At 35.7% G+C, this 24,914-nt stretch overlaps 1 protein-coding gene across 3 annotated transcripts in view; it reads right to left on the bottom strand.

The window, feature by feature from the left end:
* Positions 1 to 24,914, bottom strand: part of LOC129938710 (E3 ubiquitin-protein ligase hyd) — a 177,355-nt gene that overhangs the window by 98,350 nt on the left and 54,091 nt on the right. For all 3 annotated transcript variants that reach the window (XM_056046408.1, XM_056046406.1, XM_056046409.1), the window contains exon 3: positions 6,267 to 6,546. In XM_056046408.1, the coding sequence (XP_055902383.1) occupies positions 6,267 to 6,546 (280 nt within the window). The remainder of the gene's footprint in view (positions 1 to 6,266; positions 6,547 to 24,914) is intronic.

The raw sequence follows: 24,914 nt of genomic DNA, 5'->3' as shown, positions 1-24,914 counted from the left end.
AAACTGGGCTAAGGAAAATTTTAGTGTGTCATTGCAATTGATAAACATAAGGAGAACCTCACTTAGACAACTTCGATGGTGTGATGGGTGAAATTAGTTGTATGTTATGGTTAATTAAATAAGTTTTATAAATTGCTGTTTAGCATAAAGAATACATAAATAAAAATTAATTTGATAAGAAAAGTTTGTTACGGTAAATTTTACTGCAACAAAAACCAGCATTCATTATCTTTTTGCCTTGTTGTGGCTGCAAAATATCGGCAAAGTCGAGTGTCTCATCAACCACACGTACACATACCTAGCGAGAACGAGAATAAGTTCTTTCGACAAGGTCGAAAACGCAAAAGGATGAGCCGAAGAAATATGAGGTCAGGCGGACCCTTACTTAAACTATAACATCAACAACAACATATTTTTTTATTATAACAAGTTTTAATTCTTCACTTAGATTTATGTATTAAATCATTTATGTATAAAATAGATTTTTAACACCACGTTTTAAAGTCGCTTAACTAAAAGTAAAAGCAGTACCCGTAGCGTGATGGTTAGTGCGTTGGACTGTAGGCGACTCCTGCTTCAATCGGCACTTGATAGTGAGTAGTCGGGATAGGATTTTAAGCCTTGGCCGGCATAAATACTTATTTTATAGTTTAAGGGTTTAGTTTTAAGTAGAAACAAAGTTTTAAGTAGTTTATAGGTAGAATAGGTAGTTAGCTTTAAGTTTTATATTAAAGACCTTATTTTAAGTACAATTAAATTAAAAAGGATATTAATATTATTTTTTTTTTCAAATTTTCTAATAAATACAAAAATAAATAAAATTTGATTGAAGTAAAATATATCTTAGGGCCGAAAGACATTAGTATTAAGTGTTATAGTTTAACTTAGAGTGTCCTTATGGGAATAGTAAGTTAGTTGTAAGTTATGGTTAATTAGGCTAGTTTTATGAATTTTTGTCTAGGTTTAAGATTGAAGTAATAAAAATGCAAGGGGTTTTGGCCTATGCCACCCAACTTTTTTTCAAGGGTACTGCCTCTTGCGAGGAATTGACAAATCCTCCAAGAGTAATTCTTGTCATAAAAAGTGCTTTCTGAAACTAGTCGTTCGGATTCGGCATATAAATTGTAAGTCCCTTCTATCTCTGACAACATTACTCGCACACAGGAATGGCTGAGAGTTGTAAGTCATTAGGCCCGGGTTCTTCATGAACTGTTGCGCCACCTAATTTATTTATTTATAAACAAAAGTAAAAGGAATACTTCCTTCCATATTTCCGAAAATATTTTGTGGATAGATAGATAGATTCTCTACTAAGTGTTTAGTTATAACTTCTGAATACATGATTAAGATATGACATGGGCTGTCGTCTGCTTGAGGGACATTATTATTTACGTTTTGTAATGAAGTAATTTAACATATTAAAACATAATAATTATTTGTATTATTTGTATTATTTTTTAATTTTTTTTTTTTAATTTTCATTTTAAACGACGATAAGAAACAAACTGTAATGGGATAAGGACTTTTAGATTAGTTAAATCAAAATAGGACATTTTATTTATTTTTTTAATTTAAGGAACTTTTAGTTTAGTTTGTAGGAATATTACATTAGTTAAATCAAAACATTTTACGTAATTCTATTGAATTCCAATGAATTTAATAGTAATTATAGCAAAAATTGAGAGGGCATTGAATAAAGTTAAAAACATTTTTAATGAACTATTAAATTAGTAAAATCAAAACAAAAATTTATTCGGTAAACGGATTCTTATGTCTGTTATTGGTTTGAATCAAAAATGTTCATCGATGACTAGGACTCTGTGTTTTATCGCTTCTTTGTAGAATTCATAATGGCGCTTCCAGTTCACACTTTTCAGATAGTGCATAATCTCTTCAACTTGCAGAAAGCTTTTTTCAAAATGGACACGCCTTATCTGCGTCAGCATTGGACGGTCACTAACGAAGGGTAATACATCATCTCTCTCATGCTGATAACAGAGGGTGCAAAGATCGATAAACTCGTTGCGATAGGGCCTAAAGTTTAGTCCGATGAGTTTTCCTCTTATCTTAAATATGGATTCAATAATATAATTGTTATATTCGCTGGTGAAATAGTTTATGTCGTTGAGATTTAATCTCGCCTATTGCCTTTACTTTGATGAGCAAGTTTTTGCAATATGAGCATACGATTCATTCTCATCAGTGACGTATATTACTTGGTAAAGCAGCTTCTTTAATTGAACCGCATTCATACTCCAGTTCATTGTCAAGCCACAGTCCGCAACTAACAAGTTCCAATCTTTTACAACCAATTTTTTTGTTTAAATTGCATACTCCATTATCTTTCTCGGTAGCCTATGCTCCTACATATTTAGTACTCCCACAATGTAGTCAACATTTAGTTTAAGGGTTGAAATAAACAGTGACGGAAGACCAGTTTCCAAATAATACATATACTTTGGGGCATTTATCGACAGAAAGAATTTTTTCCTTAAGAAAAAAACTTAATAAGTTTTAAACTAGCTCATACTTCTGTACTCCCAAACCGCACCATAAAACAGGATAGCTTGGGCAGTAGCATTAAACACATGTCAGTCGCTATTATTATAAATTCTTTTCCAATTTACTCATATTGCCGATTTAGCCTTATTTAGTTTTCTTTTGAGATATTTTTTCTAATTTTAAGTTGAAAGTGAACTCTGTCCCTAATTAAATGTAAGACTTAACTACGTCCAAAGTTTTTTCCATTGCTCGTCTCTCACCTTTATCCGTTTGTTAGCAAACTCCACTCCACAATTGACATTCTCAACCAAATCATCTAGAAAAAGTGCAAATAACAAGGGGCTTGGATTACAGCCTTGCCTCACTCCTTGGTTCACTTCAATCCTCTCTGATTTTTCTTATCCATTATAAATGTATGCTATAGTGGTTTGGTACAGTTTTTTAATTATGTTGACAAAATAAGTTGATACTCCTAGGTTAAATAGCTTGTAAGTTAAAGCGTTTCTATTGATAGAATCCAAGCTGCTTTGAAAGGCGTATAGTTTTTTATTTTGGTCGATTTTCCTTTGCGCAAGTGAACGAAACACAAAGATATTATCTACTGTGGAATATCCTTTACGAAAACCACTTTGAAATTTGCTAAGCTTGTTTTCATCTAGCACCCAACTGTTCAGTCTTTCGTAAAGACCGATTGTGAATATTTCTTCAGCTGCATTCAGAAACGATATTCCTCTATAATTTGTAGTTTCTTCTACATCACCCTTCTTGTGGATTGGCATTGTCAAGGCTTCAAAGAAGTGATCGGGGAACGTTCCAAATTTGAGCATAATGTTAAGCGCTTCTGTTAATTTAATCTTAAACAAAATTGTGCTATTTTAAAAGAACTCAGCTGGTATACCATTTGATCCAGCGGCCTCGTAATGACTTTGTAGAACACAACTCACTTCATTTTCAGTAATATTCTTATCGAGTTTCTCAATCCAAGTTGATGGTCGTGCATATCTCCAAGATATTTATGTTGAGGAATTTAAAAGTGAAGCAAAATGATAACTTAACGCCTGCAATGACACTGCTGCTGAAACTTTTACAGTTGAATTTATATTAAGTTTCCTCGTTATAGCCCAAAACTCGGCTGAATATTTACTTCGACTTAAGGAAACCACTAAATTTTCTTCATTCTTCTTTTTTTTACATGTATTTTTGTAAAGTTTGTTAACTTCCAAGAAAACTAGCCTTACACTTGGAAATATTTATCAAAGTTTTGATCTCTACCTTCTAATATATGAGTTTCGAATAAAAAAACCAAATCAAATTCTAACAAATATTTAAAAAATTCGGAGTAGAATATTTGGTTATTAAGTCCGTAAACATTGTATGCTAAAAATCGTTAGTATTTTATATTACTAGAATCATTTGGCAAAACTAAAAGATTCTGAACAATGTTGACATTTTTTCTGAACCTTGAGTCTGTCATCGAGCTGTCATCTATTGCTTCCTTGGTTTTATAAAAACACGATTTAAAATAATCCTGAAGAAGTTATAAATAGTCACATGGATTTGAAAACTACATTTTGTTCCACTTTTCAGGCCGAGAGAATCATTCCAAGTGTAAGAACATCCATCTACCCACAACGTATCCTCTTTCAGGACAACTACAGTATTCGTTTTCACGGATAATCTTTTTGAACTATGATATTTGTGTTTTTGAGTTTTCCTTCGTTTTTAAAATAGAGTACAGTATATCTTTCGTTTAAAGTTTGACAATAAAGTTTTTAAATTTTGTATTCCATGATTTTACTTCTTCTATTTCGTCTATGATACAGGGTCTGGCAAAAAGATGGGTTCGGCATTTCATTTGACAGATGAGAACAAACTTCTTCCACTTCAACTTTTTGATCAGTCTGTTCTTTGGATTTAAGACGGAAGATAATTTTTTTTCCATTGCATTGCATTTGCATTCTTTCCATTTCTTTTTCTAATACACCTAACTTCGCCTGGAGAGAAAGCACAACTCCTCTTAACACGTTATTTTTGAATGCTATTATTTCAACTCGCCCTTCTTCTATATCTAACTTGGTAGCTAGATGTTGTTGCTTAGAGTCAAAAAAATCTTCAAGATCTTTCCGTGACATGTAATTAATTAAGAGTCCAGAAGTGTTTTGTCCCTTTTTTATGTCCCATGTTTTCAGGTGAAATAGCAGAAATTGGGCGTTTGTTATTGCTTTAATTTATGAAATATTTTTTGTTGCAATATGTAGGATTGTAGGTATGTACATATATAGTGTGATATTTGAAGATATTTGTCTGTGATCTTTTTGTACTTTCTTTTAACTTGATTTTTTCGATGTAAATATATAAGAGAACAAAAATTTGAAAAATCACAAAGTGCTCACCGGTTTTTCTTTTAGTGTCGTGAATTACTTTCCGAATTTGATATTCGAGTTTTTAATTTCACAAAATTATGATTTTATGCAGACTTAAAAATATTTCAAACACTTCACTTTGCCAACCGTGTTGTCACACCTAAATATTTTGTACTAATTCACACTTTGAATCTCGCGCGTAAAATTAGTATTTATAGGAAAATGCCTAGTAGAGACTTCATCTCGATTTTTGTTTTTCTTTTATCATTCTCGTAAAATAAGAATAGTTGAGAAGGGGTCTGAACTCGGACATTATGTTTCGATAAGTTTTGAAAACCCATTCAACAACTTGTTGAAACCATGTTAGTGTGTGTACAAGTCAAATTTTACTCAGAGTCAACAACGGTGGCTTTATTGATGAGCGTAAAGCTTCCAGGAAGCCATGATGCCGTGACCGACAATCACGAAAACGGATGCTTCTGTTGGAAAAATGTGTCTGACTGGAATGCATGAGGGATGTAGAACATAGTTGGGAATCAGATAAAAAGTTACAAGAAATTTTTAAGGAGAAAGAAAAGTCGAAAAGGAGGATAGAAGGTCAGGAAATCGAGGAAATTAAAAAGGAACATTGAAATTCGAGGATCGAGGTGTGAATTTGAGGTTTAAGGGGAAAATAGGAAGAAAGGAAGTTTTCACCAATGCATATAAATACATATATGTAAGTACATATATATATTGGTCAAAACACTTTATATACATATGTATGTATATGTATATACACATTCACTTCAACCCGGTTTGATAAATTCCCGAGTTGTTGTCGTCTCCGGTTTTAAGAGCCCAATTTCTTTTGCTATTTCTTTTTCTTTTTTTTCACTTTGTTTTATTTAAATTTTAATTCCTTCGTAATTTGAAAACTTTTATTTTGAAAACATTTTGGGTTTTATTCTAGGGATCTTCAATCCCACGGTTTTCCAAAATAAATACTACATTTTGAAATTAAACATTCGTTGTGTTTTCCTTTTTTTTGTATAAATTTTCTACTTCGTTTTTAAAATATTGCTGACGCCCATGTCCACTGTAACGTACCCCACTGTAGGTACTTACAATAGAATATTTCTAATTGTAGGATTTTGACTGATTTTATAAAGCGATAAACATTGTTAAAATTTAAAAAAAATTTCTTCCACAAGAACCCTACCCAGCTGATTAGCCGTGGTAACAGCTTCATCGAGCTGTAAAGTTGCACTTTTTTCGTTCTCTCTTTTGTGTCGCGTTCGTACTAGGATGAGTGCGTTAACACTAGTGAAACATATGTTAATGTTGAAGAGTTTAAATAAACTAATTTATATATGATATAACGGTTGGTTTTAGAACTAATATCCAAAAAGCTAAATCTACCTGAAGTTCACGAACGATAAGACTTCTACTCTTTCCTTGTAGAACAACTTCAGCTTGTGAAATCAATTCTTCCGGCACAAAAGGAGCTGGAACTGTAACAAGGGGCCGAGTTGAACTTCCTCCTATAATAACACCAGAACTCCTAGATCCTTGTCCACTTAACGTTGATCGACTTCCAGTTCTTAAAAGTTTCGATTTTGACCTCGAAATTTGTCTTGAAGAAATGTTCAATGTGCTTTTTGAATTTCCATTAGTACAGCTGTTAGAACTACTCGCAGAACTGTAACGAATAAATTTTATAATATAATTTGATTCAGGTTCGAACAAACGCTTAGTAAAAATTGAGGTGAAAGACAGTCATTTATCAATTGTCTCGTCGCTATTTAAAACGAATATAGTTGTACTACTATTTTGTCACAGAATTTAATTTTGCATAAATAATAATAAGGGATGTTATATAAAAAATATTGATGCTTAAAACTTATCCAAAATAAAGAAATTTTACAAATACTTATAATATCATGAATACAATTAATCATAATAATAATCCTCATAATCGTTATCATAATCATAATGATAATGAAAATCATAATGTATACCAAATCCTAGGCCTCGACAAACAAAAGCTGAGTCAGATTTCCCTGTCACAGTTACCTTAATAGTTAAACCATCGTTCAACGCGGGGGAGAATGTTTAGTTCAATACAAATCACACAACACCTATTTCATTGAAGCCAATGAATCAAAAAGCTGACAGTGCAGTTCATATGATATAATTACGGAATATCAATGTCACTGGGTCAACCAAAATGCATCGCTGACGCCAACTTAGATATTTGCATTTTGTTATAATTTAAGTATTTAATGTTTATAATTATTGTAGCATTAACATAAGACTCGTTATTGGAGTAATAAAAATCATTAAGTAACAGAAGTCATTACTGATTGTTATTTTATTCAGTTGGATTATCTGCATTTGAACAAGTTCAAGTGCTTGTTTCAAAACATTAAAATTATCAAGTTAATGTGATTGATAGTTCAAACGTCAGACAAACGAGTCTGTACATTTTGGTGACCCCGACGTGATCGAACTGATCATAAGAACCATTGATTGACTTAACATCATCTTTAAGTATATGTATATATCTTAAACTAAGTATCATTAACATCAAGTGGCTGATCGCAAATAGATGTACATATCTGTAGAACGTACAAACGACGTTCATCTAAGAACTTATCTATATCAGCATTAGTGCAACAATACACCAAACATTTTGAAGAGGCAATAATGTTTTTAGATGAAACGAGAAAATTCCACCAAGAAAGCCTGCCTGCACCATCATCGAGAAGCATAGAAGAACCATCCAAAATAACGAGTGCCATTCTAAGACAGAGAGCAATCATGTTCTCTCTTGAGAGATTAATGGATGGTATATCAATGGATAATAATGAACCACCACAATACCACGAAGTTAATTTTCGGGAGTCCCTTAATCAATATGGAGCAGAGGGTTCAACAAATACTTGTAAAGTTATCCATCAAAATACCCAAGATTACCAATCCTAAGTTTGATGGTGATTATCTTAAATGGCGACATTTTTTTGATATATTTTCAGAAGATGTGGTATCTCAAAACACATCTAAGTGCAGAAGCTGAGAATTCAGCATAGGCCATCAAGAATCTGCAGAACACCACGCAAGAGTGTTTGATTGCGTTGGAAAACATTGGTGTGGATACGGCAAGTTAGGATCCCATTTTACCACATTTGCTTGGGAGCAAACTTGATCAAACCACAAGGAATTACATCAATTAAAGAATTGTTGACATTCTTGGGAAGTCAGTTTCAGTCTTAAGGTTATAGACGAGTCAAATTAAGGATGAACCTAGAACTAATTGCAATACAATTTGAGTGAATGAGGTCTTATTGTAAATTTTCCGTAGAACACGATGCCGAAAAGTCTACCTCTGTACACGGCGCGGATTTCCGAATATGGCGTTTTTTCAAAATGGCGTCCCATTATTCTGCTTTATAGTGTATTCCTCCTTACATGCCCATATGGGGTATCATTTTATATGTTTTTAAGTACGAGGAATTCAAAAATTACATCAAAAATTGGTTCCGATGAAAATTTTTCAAAAATACACTGAACAAAATTATTTTTTTATATATTTTTTTTTATTTTGATTGGTTTTATATTTTTTTTGTATTTTTATATATTTTTTTAAACTGAATTCATAAAGCGTCTTAAAAAAAAAACAGAAAAAAGTCATAAGCCAAACAAATAATAATACCTACTTTTAATCATCATTCATATCCATCATTCCCTGTCTTCTGCATGTACACTGCAGAGTTGCACATTTAGTTTTGATGCAGCCACATTTCACAAATTTTAAAAGGTAATCTGGTGCCAGTGCTTGTCTCATTTTAATGGGAGACAATCTTCCATCCTTCCATTGAAATCCCCACTGTAGTGGATCCAGATGAATACCCATCCACTACTGCACTTGGTGATAAACTCACTTGGTATCACATTCTAATACAGCATGAGCAAATAAGATGTTAGAACAGACGTCATCGCCTAAAGTATTTGCTATTTTTTTTATATCATATACATTAATGCTTTTAAAAGATTTCTTAGGTTCTAGGCAAAGGAAAATATCATACAAGTTTTTTTGAAAATGATGAAGGAGTAGTATAAGAAGATCAGTGTCCTCACCAACAATGGCTGTAGGATTATTTTTGGAGGACTCTATAGCCTCCATAACGATCATGACGTCTGCGTCACTATGAGATTGTTTTGTTTTACATCCAGCTTCTTGTAACTTTTCCGATAACAGAACAATGAAGGCTTCTTTGTTTTCATTATTACTCAAAAATATTTCCTTCTGGATGGCAAAACGGGTAGAAGCTGAGAAATTTACTTTAGGTCCTACAATACCTCGGTGTCTTTTTAGGTGGGCCTCTGATTTTGTGGAGAATGTATCACCATATCCATCAAATACTATTATTGCCTTGCCATACTTTGCTAGCACATATCTCTCATAAGCACGAAGAATTTCATGAAAGGTCTGATTCTGACTATAAGGAATTCGATGTAGTAGCCAACCACCATCAATGATATAATTTATCTCTCTGGGAATGCTAGAAACTTCTGATACTTGCTCGTTGATATAATTAGCAAGCTGTGACTTCCGGGATTCCCTCATAAGGCCGTGCTTATCTAAATAAAGAACCTGTAAAGCATGTAACACATAAATGAAATATTTTTGATTAACAAAAATCATACAGCTATACAGAACACGTCCGTCTTGGTCGGCTGTCAAGAGTAAAGTGATACTAATAAGAATAACAGGAACAAGAATAATGTAGGTACTGGTAGAATATGATGCTTGGAGACACATACTTGTGTGTTCTGTTCCTGTAGGAAATTTGCTCACCAATGAAAATTTTGTGTGAAATCGCCAAGGAAATCAGCTACTCGAATCATTGAGGAATAGCATGCAATGAAATCCTTACTGAATGGCATTGCGTTTTTCCTATGATTATACAATCCACCCTATCTTTTTCCTTGTAAAATATTTCATTCACGATATGAAGCACGAGATGGGTGCTTTGTGTTTGTTTATATTTGCCTTTTTCTTCTCTACCTGCCACTGAATAATACGGAGATTGGCTTCAGTTTTAGAATTTAAATGCTCGGGTTTTTTACATATAATAAAAAATTGCAGTTCCCGTTCGTCAGCCTGGTTTGCTTCGAGAAACAAAGTTATTTCCAACAACAACGACCGACGGTGATGGCGACGGATGGTTGAAGGAATGCAATGTTCGGGTTTTTTACATATCATAAAAACTTCGATTCGCGGTCCTCAGCCTGGTTTGCTTAGAAACAAAGTTATTTCCAACAACAACGCAGTGTTCGGGGTAAGTAATTTTTTTTGAAAGCATTGTTGTTTTTTCGAGAAACAGTTTTTCAGTTGAATTCCGTTGTTCATAGTGTCAACAAGTGAGTAAAGCTTAAAGTTATTAAAAAGAGTTTAGAAAATAAATTATAAGTGTAAAAAAGTGAATATTTTGGTAAATTGGTAGAATTTGTGTTCAAATGGACAAGGAAAATATTCAGGTAATTTTATTTAAATTACAAATCCCTTTCTACAATTATCCAGTTCTATTTTATTGCTATTTTTTTCCGGATCTAAACAGTCGGCAATGGACTCCATTGAATTTTCACCCACAAAGCAGCCAAGGCGGATTTTTAAGAAAACGGTAATTATAACTATTATTATTTTATTAAATTAAATTTCTATATATCTGCTTTACATTTTGTATAGAATCAACAAGATATGATAGACGAAATGAGAGCGGACATTAAACGTATGTGTGCCACCACGGAGCAGCTAAAAAATGGGATCTGCACATTGGCAGACCACATCAAACCTTAATAAAGGCTGATGTTATCAATTCAAAAGAAGTATCTACAAATTTCCCTATTGAAACAATCACTGATTTGGACGACATTTTTTTTTCACAATAATATTCATTTTCATCTAATTTTTTTCAATAAAATCATAACAATTTACATGACTGTTTTTTTTAAATATTTGTATCCAAAGATTTAGGTATGAGTAAAAAATAATTCGATAATAAAAACATGATTGACTTCATTTATGCACATTCACGACATTTTTCACCAGGTCAATTTGCATTAGTGAATGAGTTACATTGGCTTCCCTAAGGAAACCACTGGTCAATATTCATTTATGAAAAAGGAGTTCAATTTTGCAAAGTGAATTCCTTGGTGAACATTCATCACATTTTTCACCAATGTAAAGTACACAAGTATATCAGCAACTCCACTAACCCAGTGATTTCCCCGGTGTGAATTCACGGTATTTTTCATCAACTACAATTCACTTTGGAATACACCAAATGCACTTGCTTGGTGATTTCCTCACTGAACAGTCACCATGAAATTCACAACTTGGTGAACGCTAATCCAATCCCCATGTTAATTTCACTGATGTTTTCACCATGTTTTCATGGGGTGTAGCTTCCATTCACCAAGGAAAAAGTTGGTGATTCACCAATGAATTTTTTGAAATTTCCTACTGGGGTTGAATGATGGTATTTTTTTTTTTTTTTTTAAATTCATTTTTATTTATTCAATCTTAAACCTATCTTAAAGCTAGACAAAAATTCATAAAACTAGCCTAGTTATCCATAACTTACAACTAACTTAATGGTCCCATACGGACACTCTAAGCTAAACTATAACACTAATTACTAATGCCTTTCGGCCTTAAGATCTATTTTACTTCAATCTAAATTTTATTTGTTTTGTTTTTTATTAGAAAATTTTGAAAAAACTAATATCAACAACCTTTTTTATTTTTACTTACAAACTACTTAAAATAAGGTCCTTAAATAAAACTTAAAAACTAACTTAAACTACCTATTCTACCTATAAACTACTTAAAACTAGAACAACCACAGCAGCAAATCTAACTATCTAACATTTTTGTTTTTCATATTTCGTTGTCTTTTTTTTTTATATTTTTATTTTTTTTTTTTTTTTTTGAATGTTTTTTTTTTTTTTTTTTTTTTTATTTTTTTTTTTTTTTATTTTTTTTTTTTTTAATTTTTTTTTTTTCGTGCCACCATGCCTATTCTACTTAAAACTAAACCCTAAAACTATAAAACAAGTATGTAAGCCGGCCAAGGCTTAAACCCCATCCCGACTACCCATTATCAAGTGCCGATTGAAGCCACCAAAACTGGTTCTCCTGCTTCACCCTATCAGTTCGGTCCCGTTCGGACACAGCCCTACTGAACCGAAGGAGCTCTGCTCCGCCTTGTGCCATGACGTCCCGATTGTACAGGAGTCGCCTATCCACGGTTCTTCGTCTGACGTGGTAGATTAACGGAACTGCCAATCTATCCTGTATCAGACCGCATCTATCTAAAAAGAGGAATGCCTCTGGGGGAATGAAGCCGCTCAAGCGTGTACTCTCAAAATACTCGTCGTTCGGATAGAACGCCCCGAAAATTAAATTGTTGGTCGAAGACATAGCTCTTGCAATGTGACCTCGAACGAGTTTTATCACGAAATTGTCAATTCTGTTGATTCGAGCCCCGTTGTACAGGACCTCGTTGGAATAATAATGCACATAAGAAGATTCGGCTGTTCGATATAAGCCGGTACAGCGTCTTAAACACTGCCGCTCGAACACCCGAAACTTCTCCATCTGGGAAGGGGCAACGTTGAACCACACAGGACAACCATAAACGATCATTGGCCGTATGAGGGCCATGTAGCAAATTACCTTCACTCTGGGGTCAAGCCGACTGCTAAAAAACAGTCGTTTCGTCAGAGCGAAGGCTCCTCTGGCCCTGGTCAGAGCAGCATTTATATGTCTGTCGAAATATAAATACTGATCTAACCAGATACCGAGGTACTTCACTACACTTTTGCTCGCCAATGGCTGCCCGTGAAGATCAACGATGACCATCTTGCGCCAATTCTTACACGTATCCCTCGTGGCCCTAGCCAACGGAGTCCGGAACAGAATTGTCTCTGACTTCTGGACATTTATTTTCAGTTTCCAGTCGTCGCAATATCGCTGAATCTTGTCGAAATCACGCTGCAAGAGAATTCTAATAACCTCAACCTTTCGGGCCGTTCTGTACGCAATTAGATCGTCGGCGTACGCAATTGCCTTTGTAAGACTACCTATCAGATCGCTGGTGTAAATGCTGAAGAGAATCGGCGAATTCACCGCTCCCTGTTGAAGACCATTTTTAATTGAGAATGTTGTGGTAGAAGTTACATTGCCACTTTTGACAACAAACTTTCTACCGTTAAGCATATCATAAAGTATATACAACAATGGCTTGCTTATGCCAAGTCTGCTCAGTTTTAGGTAAAGACCCTCTAACCATACGGTGTCAAAGGCCTTTTCCAAATCAACCAGAACAGCACCTGTGCATTGTTGTTTTGATTTATTCCATTGGATATCAGAAACGAGTTTAGACGCAGCATGAATTGTGTCATGACCCGCCTTGAACCCGAATTGTGTATCCGGAATCATTTTGTTGTCCGCAGCCCACTTAGTCAGAGCCCTATTAATGATTTTTTCGAAAACTTTGCTGATGCTCGGAAGAAGACTTATCGACCGAAGATTTGACGGGTTGGAGTTGTCCTTTCCCTTTTTCGGGAGAGGATGAACCACAGCAGTCTTCCAATGCACTGGATAATATGCATTATTCAGTGCATTGTTGAAGAGTGTGGTGTAAATGTCAATTGCTTCCATCGGTAAATGTCTTAGTACAACGTTGGATATACCATCGACACCTGCTGACTTTTTGTTTTTTATTGAATTGAAGATGAGCTGAAGCTCAACCTTCGTCACTAACAAGGGACTTGGTCCCGTTTGCTCGGCGATTATGGCATTTGCCAAGGAATCGTCATTGAACCGCATGAAACCGCGGTTCTCAGATCGCCAATGTGTGATATCATTACGGAGGTAAAAGTGATTAAGTAGGGCTCTGTTTTCCAGGTCGTGGTTGGGGCGAATGCTAACATTCACCTTGTACACTTGCTGGAAAGCAGCTCCCACCGCCTCCACTTTTTCCTTCGGATCTTCAATTATATAAAAGTCATCGTCAAAGATGGCTTCTTCTGGATCTATTTGCGCTGTCCTGAGTATGTCTCTGTTCTCTTCGGTTCTTTGGAGTTTCAGACTCGGAAGGTCATTGTCGTTCCTTTTTCTGAATATCTTGTTGATTTTAGGGAACATACTAGGGTCGCTCGAATTAACTGACCGGATCTTGCGGTCCCAGTACTTGTTAATTGATAGCCTGTAGTTCTCCTTAATCAACAGATTGACATTTTTTATTGACGACTTCAGTGTCCTAACCTCCAAGTCGTGTGGGTCTGTAAGTCGTCTGTACAAGTTTTTGAGTCTTGTCAGTAAGCCACTCTTGTGCTTTCGCAGTGCGTCGATTGTAGCGTTTCTGTAAGCGTCCATTTGGTCCCTTTCTCTGTACTTTGGGATTGTCCGTTCCATCGTTCGTTTTATTGTTTCGTCCATCTGTTGTAAATGTTGGTCAATTTCTGTATTTGTCAGGTTTCTGTTGTTTGGTGGGGCTATGTCACTCGAACGAAGTTCTCTCGCTAGGGCATTGGTGAAACGAGGCCACCGCATCTTACTGTAATTGTAAGAATGCGTTGGAACGTATTCCTCCAACTCCACGAGTTCGTTCGGAATCTGCATTACAGCAGCCAGTCCGCAGTGATCACTGTCGTACTCGACTGTCTGTAAGCAGTTTCGCGGGTGATTACCCACTTTGTCTGTAACTGTCAGTCTGGTATCGTACAGCAAAAGGTCCAGAAAGGAGCCGCTTCTTGGATACGATGGCCTTTCAGTAGCCAGCAGGTCGACGCCATATTCAACGCTGTAAAGATTCATCAAATTAAAAAGATGGTTACCTCTGGGATTACTATGTTGATTTCCCCAATCTTCATGTTTTGCGTTCAAATCACCGGCCAAGATGAAATAGTTTTCTTCCAAGCTCAGTTTAAGTTCCCTAAAAACAATTTCGAGTTCTGATGCAAAGTAAGTGACCTGCGGAGCTCCAGCCGCATAAGCCGCAATCATATACATCCGCTTCCCTTGAGAGAGAGAGATGCATACAACGCAAACTTCTAGCGTCTTGAGCTTTCGCAATTCATTGTTGTATATTACTTTATAATTAATGCCTTTTCGTATAAAGAGGGCGACACCACCCCCTTGAGTGGAGTCGGGCCGGTCTCTTCTTACGATATTGTAATTTTTATGAGTCAATTTGTGTTTGTGGTTTAGCTTAGTTTCGCTAGCCATAAACACATCGGGACTGTAGTCTTTCAACAATTGGAACATATTGGCTCTTCGTTCAATCCTAATCAGTGAATTTACATTCACAGCTAGGACTTTTAGGCGCGTCTCCGGCAGCGCGCCCATTATGGTCTAAATTGCGCCAGGCCAGGCAACAAAGAGTAGAGATGATCTACCCTTTTGCCTTGCTCCTTTATCTGACTTTGCAGTCCTGTTAGTTGACCTTGAATGCTCAACAACAAGGCTACAATGTCAGGCTGCACCTCTGGTGCCTTAGGCACAGTGGCCTTGGGGGCAACCGTTGGTGGAGCCTGTCTCGTATTCCCATTCCCTGACACCATTTGGGCGTAAGAGAATTTGGGATCCACGAATTTTTGTGTTGGAGCCTGTCGAACTGTTCGACTTTTTTCGGCTTTTTGACTGGCCTGTTTTTGCTTCATTTGTTGGACCTTAGGGCAACCCCTATAGTTAGCCGGGTGCCCTTGGTTTCCACAAAGGACACACTTGAGCAGGGTCAAATCCTCAACCCGCTCATTCCCCAGCTTACATTCTCCTACTTTGTGGGTTTCTCCGCACCTGACACAACGCAACTGCATATTGCAGTTGGCATTGGCATGGCCAAACCTCTGGCAGTTAGTACATTGTAAAATGCCGTCGTGCCTTTTTAATCTATCCCATCGTGCAGTTTGATAGTCGAGAGATGTGATTTTCTTCACACTATCAAAACTGCTTTGGGGCGATAATGTTACCAAGAACATTGGCAGCCTATAACCCTCCCGCCTGGACTTCACCGTAGTGAACGGCTTGACCCCGATAAAATCGAGATCGTCCGTGGCTTTTTGACGGAGCTCAGCTAAGAGCTCCTCTGACGGAGCTCAGCTAAGAGCTCCTCTGGTTCCGTGCAGGAACTTATGCCCTTCAGAAGGACCGTCTGGAATTTTTCGCTCTTAGGCGTATAGCTGAAGAACTCAGCGGTGGCCTGTTTGAGCACTTCTTTAAGTAGTTTGTATTCGGCCAGTGAGAAGCACTGTACCGAATACCGCTTTTCTTTTTCATTAAGAATATTAATTAAAAATTTGCCCTTAGTGGCCGACTTACATACCTGTTTCAAGTCTTGCAGGTCAACCCGGTAGGTTCTAATTGGTGGCACCTTCTCCTTCTTGGGCTGTGGTTGTTTCTGGTGTTGCTGCTGTTGTTGCTGCTTCTGCTGCTGTTGTTGCTGCTTCTGCTGCTGTTGTTGCTGCTTCTGCTGCTGTTGTTTCTGCTGCTGCTGTTTCTGCTGTTGTTGTTGCTGCTGCATTGCTTTAGCTGAGGTCGATGGGCCCTCAACATTTGGGCCTGTGACTGCTGCTGGCTTCTTTTTATTTTGTTCCGCTCCTGTGTTTTTGGGAGCGGGCTTATATTGTGGTTGTTTTTGCTGCTGTAGTTGTTGTTGCTGTTGTTTTTGCGCTGCCTCTTCCTTTCGGCGCGCCTCTTGTTTGAGTCTAAGTGCAGTGAGGAGGGGCTCGATTTCCTCCTTCAGCTTGTTGAGGCTTTGCTCGAACTGGCTGATGGCTGCCTGCTTGGTTTGCAGGGCCTGCACCAGTTCGGTTTCATCCTGGAGGTCCGCCATTACCTCCAAAGCCTCCGTTGGCGGCGGGACTGGCTCTGGCTCCGATAGGAATAAATCCATATTCGGAGACCTGAAGAGCCCCTCTCCACCTTCGGATACATATTCGATTTTTTCCGACTCGGCGTAGTCGGAAAACTCACTCTCAGTGGTAATTCCTCCTTTACCACTCTCCATTTCCTTCCGCATGTCCCGCCGCTTAGCAGAGTTGGCCCTCTCCACTTTGTTGGGGCTATGCTTCTTCATCTTTCTTTTTTTGTTGTTTGTGGCCTTCATCCACTGGTCAGATGCCTGACCTGATGTTGTTGCGGTTGTTTTTGGTACCGCTGCTGGCACCACCGCAACATCGCCTGATATGTTGGCAGAGGTATCTTTCGATACCCCTGCTCTTTTCTCCTTCTCCATCTCCTTTTCTTCCCAACAGATAAAATCAACAATTTCTCTGTTGTGAAAAAAAGCTATTAAATTTTTTGTTGACTCCGGCTGGGAATCGAACCCACGACCCTTGGATCTGCTTCCTGACGCCACTTCCACTGGGCTATCGAATTGATGTTTTTTCTGGTGGCAAACTGCCAACTTTATTTACAACTTAACTTGCACTGTTTATTAACTTTTAAATAAATATAAATAAAATCACTTCTTCACAGGTTGGAAGTCAAATAACGACTGTTGAATGATGGTATGATATTGTGTATGTCGTTATTCTCTTTCTATCTTTTCGATATCCTTACACACATAGGAACGTACATATAGTTTGATATTGGAAGCAAATAAATAAAGTGAGGAAAAATTAATTCATTGAGGTATTATTGTATGCGTATAAAAATTATTATTATTATTATTATTATTATTATTATTATTATTGTTATTATTATTATTATTATTATTATTATTATTATTATTATTATTATTATTATTGTTATTATTATTATTATTATTATTATTATTATTATTATTATTATTATTATTATTATTATTATTATTATTATTATTATTATTATTATTATTATTATTATTATTATTATTATTATTATTATTATTATTATTATTATTATTATTATTATTATTATTATTATTATTATTATTATTATTATTATTATTATTATTATTATTATTATTATTATTATTATTATTATTATTATTGTTATTATTATTATTATTATTATTATTATTATTATTATTATTATTATTATTTTACGTTTTTTGTTTTAAATGCTTTTTATCATTTCAGTTTAAAAAAGTGTATAAAACTAAAAAAAAATATAAAACCAATCAAAATTTAAAAAAAATACTTAGGTATCTTCATAAAAAAATTGTTTTCAGTGTATTTTTGAAAAATTTTCATCGGAACCAATTTTTGATGTAATTTTTTGAATTCCCCGTACTTAAAAACATATAAAATGATACCCCATATGAGCATGTAAAGAGGTATACAATATAAAGTAGAATAATGGGACGCCATTTTGAAAAAAACGCCATATTTGGAAATCCGCGCCGTGTACAGAGGTAGACTTTTCGGCATCGTGTTCTACGGAAAATTTACAATAAGACCTCATTCACACAAATTGTATTGCAATTAGTTTTAGGTTAGGCTGTTTTTTGAGTTAGATTGACTGGTCTATTAGTCAATCTGGAACTCGTCCTGTATTTGACTGCAAGCAATTCCTATAATTACAGACTCAAGAACGTATTCAAATGGTGCAAAAACTTAAAAATTGCAGTAATAGCCTAAAGACTGACAAAAATTACATATCAATAGGTTGCTTGAAATGCAATCAAAAACACAACACGCTTCTACATCTTGAGAGTCATAACAAGGGATATCAAAGTATGAAGCATGAAACTAACATAGAAGCGGACAGTAATAAAAAGTCTCAAGCAAATGCAAATTTATCAGTGACATTATCAGCATCGAAGAATCCAGAAGGGCATCAGTACATATTCCCGAGTACAGCCATCGTAGAGCTGATAACAAATTATTGACAAAGGTTTGAGTGCATAGCTGTTTTGGTTTCCAGTTCACAAGTGAATTTCATAACAGAACGCCTAGTAAGCAAACTAGGTCTTCATTCAAAGCCTACATCAATTTGCATACAAGGCATTGGCAACGGAAAAAGAGAATGCTACCAACGTGTAAACGTTAAATTGAAATCAAAACCAAGTGTTTTAATACTCAATTAGAAGCTTATGTTCCATCTCAACACTTCCACACTTCATCCTGTGCAATGCCAAAGAATGTACCATTGGCCAACCTATTCTTCAATCGACCGCACAAAATTGATATTTTTCTTTGTGCATAGTTCTATCATCAATTATTTTCCATTGGACAGATACGTTTATTAGATGATTTACCTATTCTACAAAACACAGTTTTTGAATGCGTCATAGCAGAAAAGTTAACAGAATCAAGGGCAAATACAGCAACATGTGAGGTGTGAAGCTCATTTTGCTCACAAAAAAAAATAACGACTAAGGAAATAGCAGTCAACAGATTTCTAGCACTTGAACGAAGATTAGACAAGAATAGAAAAGTAAAAGACCAATACATTAAATTTATGGAAGAGTACGAATATTCAGGTCACATGTCTAAAATTGACAACAATGACATAGCACCGCTTAGTTACTTCATACCATATCACTGTTTTAAAGAAGATAGTAGGTCTACCAAATTCGAGTCGTTTTTGATGCATCAAACACGTCTTCAGGGTTTTCATACATCCAGAGGAAATAAGATACCAAACCATTGTATGCAGAATTTATGGAAAAGCACCTCCGAATTATTATAAACTCAACACAGTTACCTATGGAACTAGAGCAGATCCAAATTTGGCCACCATGTGTCTGAAGCAGCTCGCTAAGGAAAACAGCGAAAAATTTCCACTAGATCCAAAACTCTGCACAATGATTTCTATGTTTGACCGTCGATAACAGCTTGGTTGCAACCCTGGAAATGCAGAATCAATCACACAAATATTAAAGGGAGCAGAATTCAAACTAAGGAAATGCTGTGCCAATCATCCCCGATTATTGCTAAAGAGGACCAGGAAATCGATGTATATTTCAGAAATGAAAGTATCGAATTAATCAAGGCACTTGGTTAAACATGTCAATCAAACAACGACAGATTTTGTGTTAAAACAAGCTTAAATTCAACAAATCGAATAACGAAGCGGATTGTTACATTAGATCTTGCCAAATTATTCGATCCATTGGGTATAATGGCTCTAGTAGTCATTACAGCTAAAATATTCGTACAGGAGCTATGGTCACTAAAACTTTCATGGGACGAATCATTACTAGTTGAGCTACATATGGATGCAGTTTCGTTAAAACCTGAAAGGCTTAAGCAATGTTCAGTTCTCGTCATATGTTTAACAATGAGATACCAGCAAAGATACAGATTCACAACATTTCTGATGCATCTGAAAAGGCATATGGTACAGTTGTGTACCAGTAAGTTATTCTGTAAAATGGAACAGTAATAGTACGGATACTTTGTTCAAAATCCCGAGTGGCTCTACTAAAAAGACAAACATTACCACGACTAGAACCATGGACAGCAGTCTTAGGGGCTTAATTAACAGCTAGAGTTAAGAACTACTTGAACCTTAAAGACGTTCCTTATATTCTTATGGACAAATTCTGAAATCGATCTTGAACGGATAAATTAACCAGCAGCATAATTTCAAACATTTGTTGCTAACTGAGTTTCCAGTATTCAAAGACTAACACTTTCCGAGCAATGGCGACATGTTTCTTCAAAACATAATCCAGCAAATGTGACATAAGAGGTCTTCAACCAGAAAAGTTTACATTATGCACACTGTGGTTTTACGGTCCACTAATTCACATGGTCGTACCCGTGGCATGATGGTTAGTGCGTTGGACTGTCATGCAAGGGGTCTTGGGTTCAATCCCTGCCTGTGCCAGCTTAATTTAAAAAATATTAATTTTCGCGGGTACTGCCTCTTGCGAGGAATTGACAAATCCTTCAAGAGTAATTCTTGTCATGAAAAAGTGCTTTCTCAAAATAGCCGTTCGGATTCGGCCTTAAATTGTAGGTCCCTTCCATTCCTGACAACAGTACTCGCACACAGGAATGGTTGAGAGTTGTAAGTCACTAGGCCCTGGTTCACAATGGACTGTTGCGCCACCCCATTTGATTTGAATTCACATGGTCAGGAATATAGTTGGCCAGCAAGTTATTCCAAAAGTCTGGAGATCACAGACAACAGTGAAAGAAAGGGACCCATCCCTGTAGCCAGAATGATCAGGTTTGTGATCAGAATATGATTAAGAAGATAAATCATAGAGAATCTTTTAAAACGCTTCAACGGATAATCTCGTATATTCAACGGTTCTGTAATCAAGCTAGAAACAAAGAGAATATAAGAAAAATCGACTTTCTTAGAGCATTGAAACGTTTCATCGGTCGCAGAGGACATTGTCAAAACATGTACTGTGATATTGCTCCTAATTTTCCAATTCAAGTTCATACCACCAATGGCCCTCACTTCTGAGGACTGTGGGAAGCAGCAGTAAAATCAGCAAAACATTTTTAAAGAGGATCCACAGCCTCGCTAACATATGAAGAACTGAAAACTGTATTCATTGGAATTGAAGCCATTCTTAAGCCAAGAGCATTAACACCACTTTTGACGAGATGAAATCTTGTGTCACAACTAAAGCAAGAAGGCGATATTGCCTCTGGGTAAAATCCTCAAGACAATCAAGGGTAATGATGGTGCAATAAGAGTAATTGAAGTAAACACAGAATCTGGGGTCTGGAACCGCCCAATCCATCGATTAGCACCATTACCAATCGAAAAGGAAGTGGCCGAAATCAACACAGCAAACCTCGGAATACATTTCGAAGGAATTGGAACAGCAAAAATAGCAACTAGAGAATGGAACTTCATTATTTACTACAACTTCAGCATTTGCAAACGGAAAACTAACGATAAATCATTTATGTCAACAAATACAGCAACGGAGCGTATGCGTCAACCCACTCAAACACATTCAAAACGAGCTGAAATCGGAAAATATTATGCTTCCAACCAAGAGAATAATGTTTTATTGGAAACATAGCAACCTCTCCATTTGGAGTATTGGACTCTGAGTATGCTTCCCAAATGACAAGGACAATAGACCAAGTAAAAGAAAACCATTTCCTCCATCTATTAACAAACCAAACTTCAATCATAGATTCTACTATCAACGTAGTGAGGCAAAACGAAGAAATCATCAACCCAATTTTTATGAAATCAATTAAGAGAAATAACATCAAGGATACGTGATAATGAAGAAGAAAGCCATCAAATCAAAATATTCCATGATTTTACATCACTTTCCTCACAACTTATTTTTATGAAGATCAACATTCAAAGAATGCAACCAACATTAATTGATGTATTGACAGACACTCATTATGGTAAAGTAAGTTCACTGTTAATGTCAGCAAGCCAACTCAACGATGAGATAAAAACGATCAATTTCAGTTCAAGACGACTTCCACACCTAGCGTAATCAACAATACCACGCTAATAATTCACCTCTGCGCTCCAATACTGGCGGTAAATACACATCACGACCAATACTTTCCAATACAATCAACTGAGATGGAATCGTGCTTCAATTCAAGATCAGAACGGTTCTTATGTTTTAATGTTACTGCGAATTTGGTCTTTTTAACAATGAAACGGTACCTACTTGTTTCTTAAAGAAATCAGAACTAAACTCATCGTGGACACAAATGCAATATAAAAATCAGTTTTTATATTTTCGGAATATTAAAACAAAATCTTGTTATAATTTAAGTATTTAATGTTGTAATATTGTTCTAGATATAAAATTTTGTAACCTACTTTTGTTTATAATTACTGTAGCATTAACATAAGACTCGTTATTGGAGTAATAAAAATCATTAAGTAACAGAAGTCATTACTGGTTGTTATTTTATTCAGTTGGATTATCTGCATTTGAACAAGTTCAAGTGCTTGTTTCAAAACATTAAAATTATCAAGTTAATGTGATTGATAGTTCAAACGTCAGACAAACGAGTCTGTACATTTTGGTGACCCCGACGTGATCCAACTGATCATAAGAACCATTGATTGACTTACCATCATCTTTAAGTATATGTACATATATATCTTAAACTAAATATCATTAACATCAAGTGGCTGATCGCAAATAGATGTACATATCTGTAGAACGTACAAACATTCATCTACGAACTAATCTATATCAGCATTAGTGCAACAATATACCAAACATTTTGAAGAGGCAATAATCAGCCCTATCATGGATTCCATCGTAATCGGAAATTTTTACGAATCCCGAAAAACTGTATCATGAAATCCGTTCGTAATGCAAAATTGTATGAGATTTCCACTACGAACGGATTTCATGATTCGTAAACATTTCCGATTACGATGGAATTCATGATAGGGCTGAATGTCCTTAGATGAAACCAGAAAATTCCACCAAGAAAGCCTGCCTGCACCATCATCGAGAAGCATAGAAGAACCATCTAAAATAACGAGTGCCATTCTAAGACAGAAAGTAATCATGTTCTCTCTTGAGAGATTAATGGATGGAATATCAATGGATAATAATGAACCACCACAATACCACGAAGTCAAGTTTCGGGAGTCCTTTGATTAATATGGAGCAGTGGGTTCAACAAGCATTTGTAAAGTTATCCATAAAAATACGTCCACAATGCAATAGCAATTCTTAAATAGGCATCGTCAAAAACAACTCACTACATCTACCCACTTAACCATTCCTAAGTTTGATCGTAATTACCTTAAAGGCGACAGTTTTTTGATATAATTTCACAAATGGTAGACAAACAGAAATCACCTGAAAGGATTACGAGTACCGCCAAATAGTCTGCAGTTGTTTTTTATATCTTTCAATGTCTTGTTCAACGCCTCAAGCGAATGTTTGTGGGACATAGTGCTTTCATCCCAGATGATAATTGTACACTGTTTCAGCACTGTGGCCATGGATGATAGTTTTTTTTTTTTTATTGGACACCGCGTCTGAAGATCCAACAGAAAATGCGATACCATTATTCGTATTTCAACAAGAATTATCGAAATAAGGAATATTTTAAGGTTCCACTTCGTGCATCCAAAAAAAGAATCGGGCTTCTCCTGCCGAAACTTCGAGCAAGATGTATTCATAAATGGTTCTTTGTTGTTCATTCATTCGTTGGGCATTGAGAGCAACAATCGCTGCCAGTTCTACAGTATTGTGTTGTAGTTCACGATTTTATTCAGTGTCTAATAAATCAGATGCATTTCGATTTGGTGAATGCAAACCGAAATGACTGGGTGGGAAGTTGGCAATGATAAAGCAAAGATCCTCACTAGCAATCAATTCAATCGTTGCACCGTGTATGATAAAACCATAGCACGTATGAATATAAAAATAGATAAGAACATGTTCTCAGACCTACCGCCGTTTAGGAGGAGCATTGCAACTAACACTGTGACAGGAGAATTTTATATATTAGATTTTCAAGAATTAAATCAAGATTTTAAGCTTAAATGCATCTTATGATATTAGATCTAATATACCAGTATATTTGTTATTAAAGTGGCAAACACATGAATCCAGATCAGGGATACATACAAATTCATGAAATAAGTCGGAGAGGTGCGTGCTATTTTCTTGTATATACTTATTGTTCCCTTCGAAAAAATGATTTCTTCAAGCTGAAAGCAGAAATCTGTCACATACATTGTGGTTCACAAGACGAAGAATATTGTTTTTTATTCTAAGAAAACCACCTCAAGCAAACACTGAAGTTTGCAGAAGCTAATCTGCATATGACAACTGCGGTACCCAATTCGCATGATTCATCCGCTCAGAGCGAAAAGAGTAAGTGATACAAACAAATTCATCAAGAAATAAGACGTTTTTGTTTTTATTTTATTTTATTGAACCATACAAAATTTATATAAATTTGGCTTAATTCTAACATAAATAATATTTAACAATAACTTAAATTAAAAAGTTTGTTGGCACAAAGTGGGCCTAACTTTAAACATTAGTAAATGACAAAAATTAACATTATGTTTAACATGAAGTCGATAGCTAAAAAAAAGAAAGTGTCGTTGGCGAGGTTTATTTCAGGTTGTTCAGTCCCGGT

Source organism: Eupeodes corollae, chromosome 1 (genome assembly GCF_945859685.1).
Source record: "Eupeodes corollae chromosome 1, idEupCoro1.1, whole genome shotgun sequence".
Classification (NCBI taxonomy): Eukaryota; Metazoa; Arthropoda; class Insecta; order Diptera; family Syrphidae; genus Eupeodes; species Eupeodes corollae.
The sequence above is the reverse complement of the archived record's forward strand: the minus strand, read 5'-3'. Positions and strand labels throughout refer to the sequence as shown.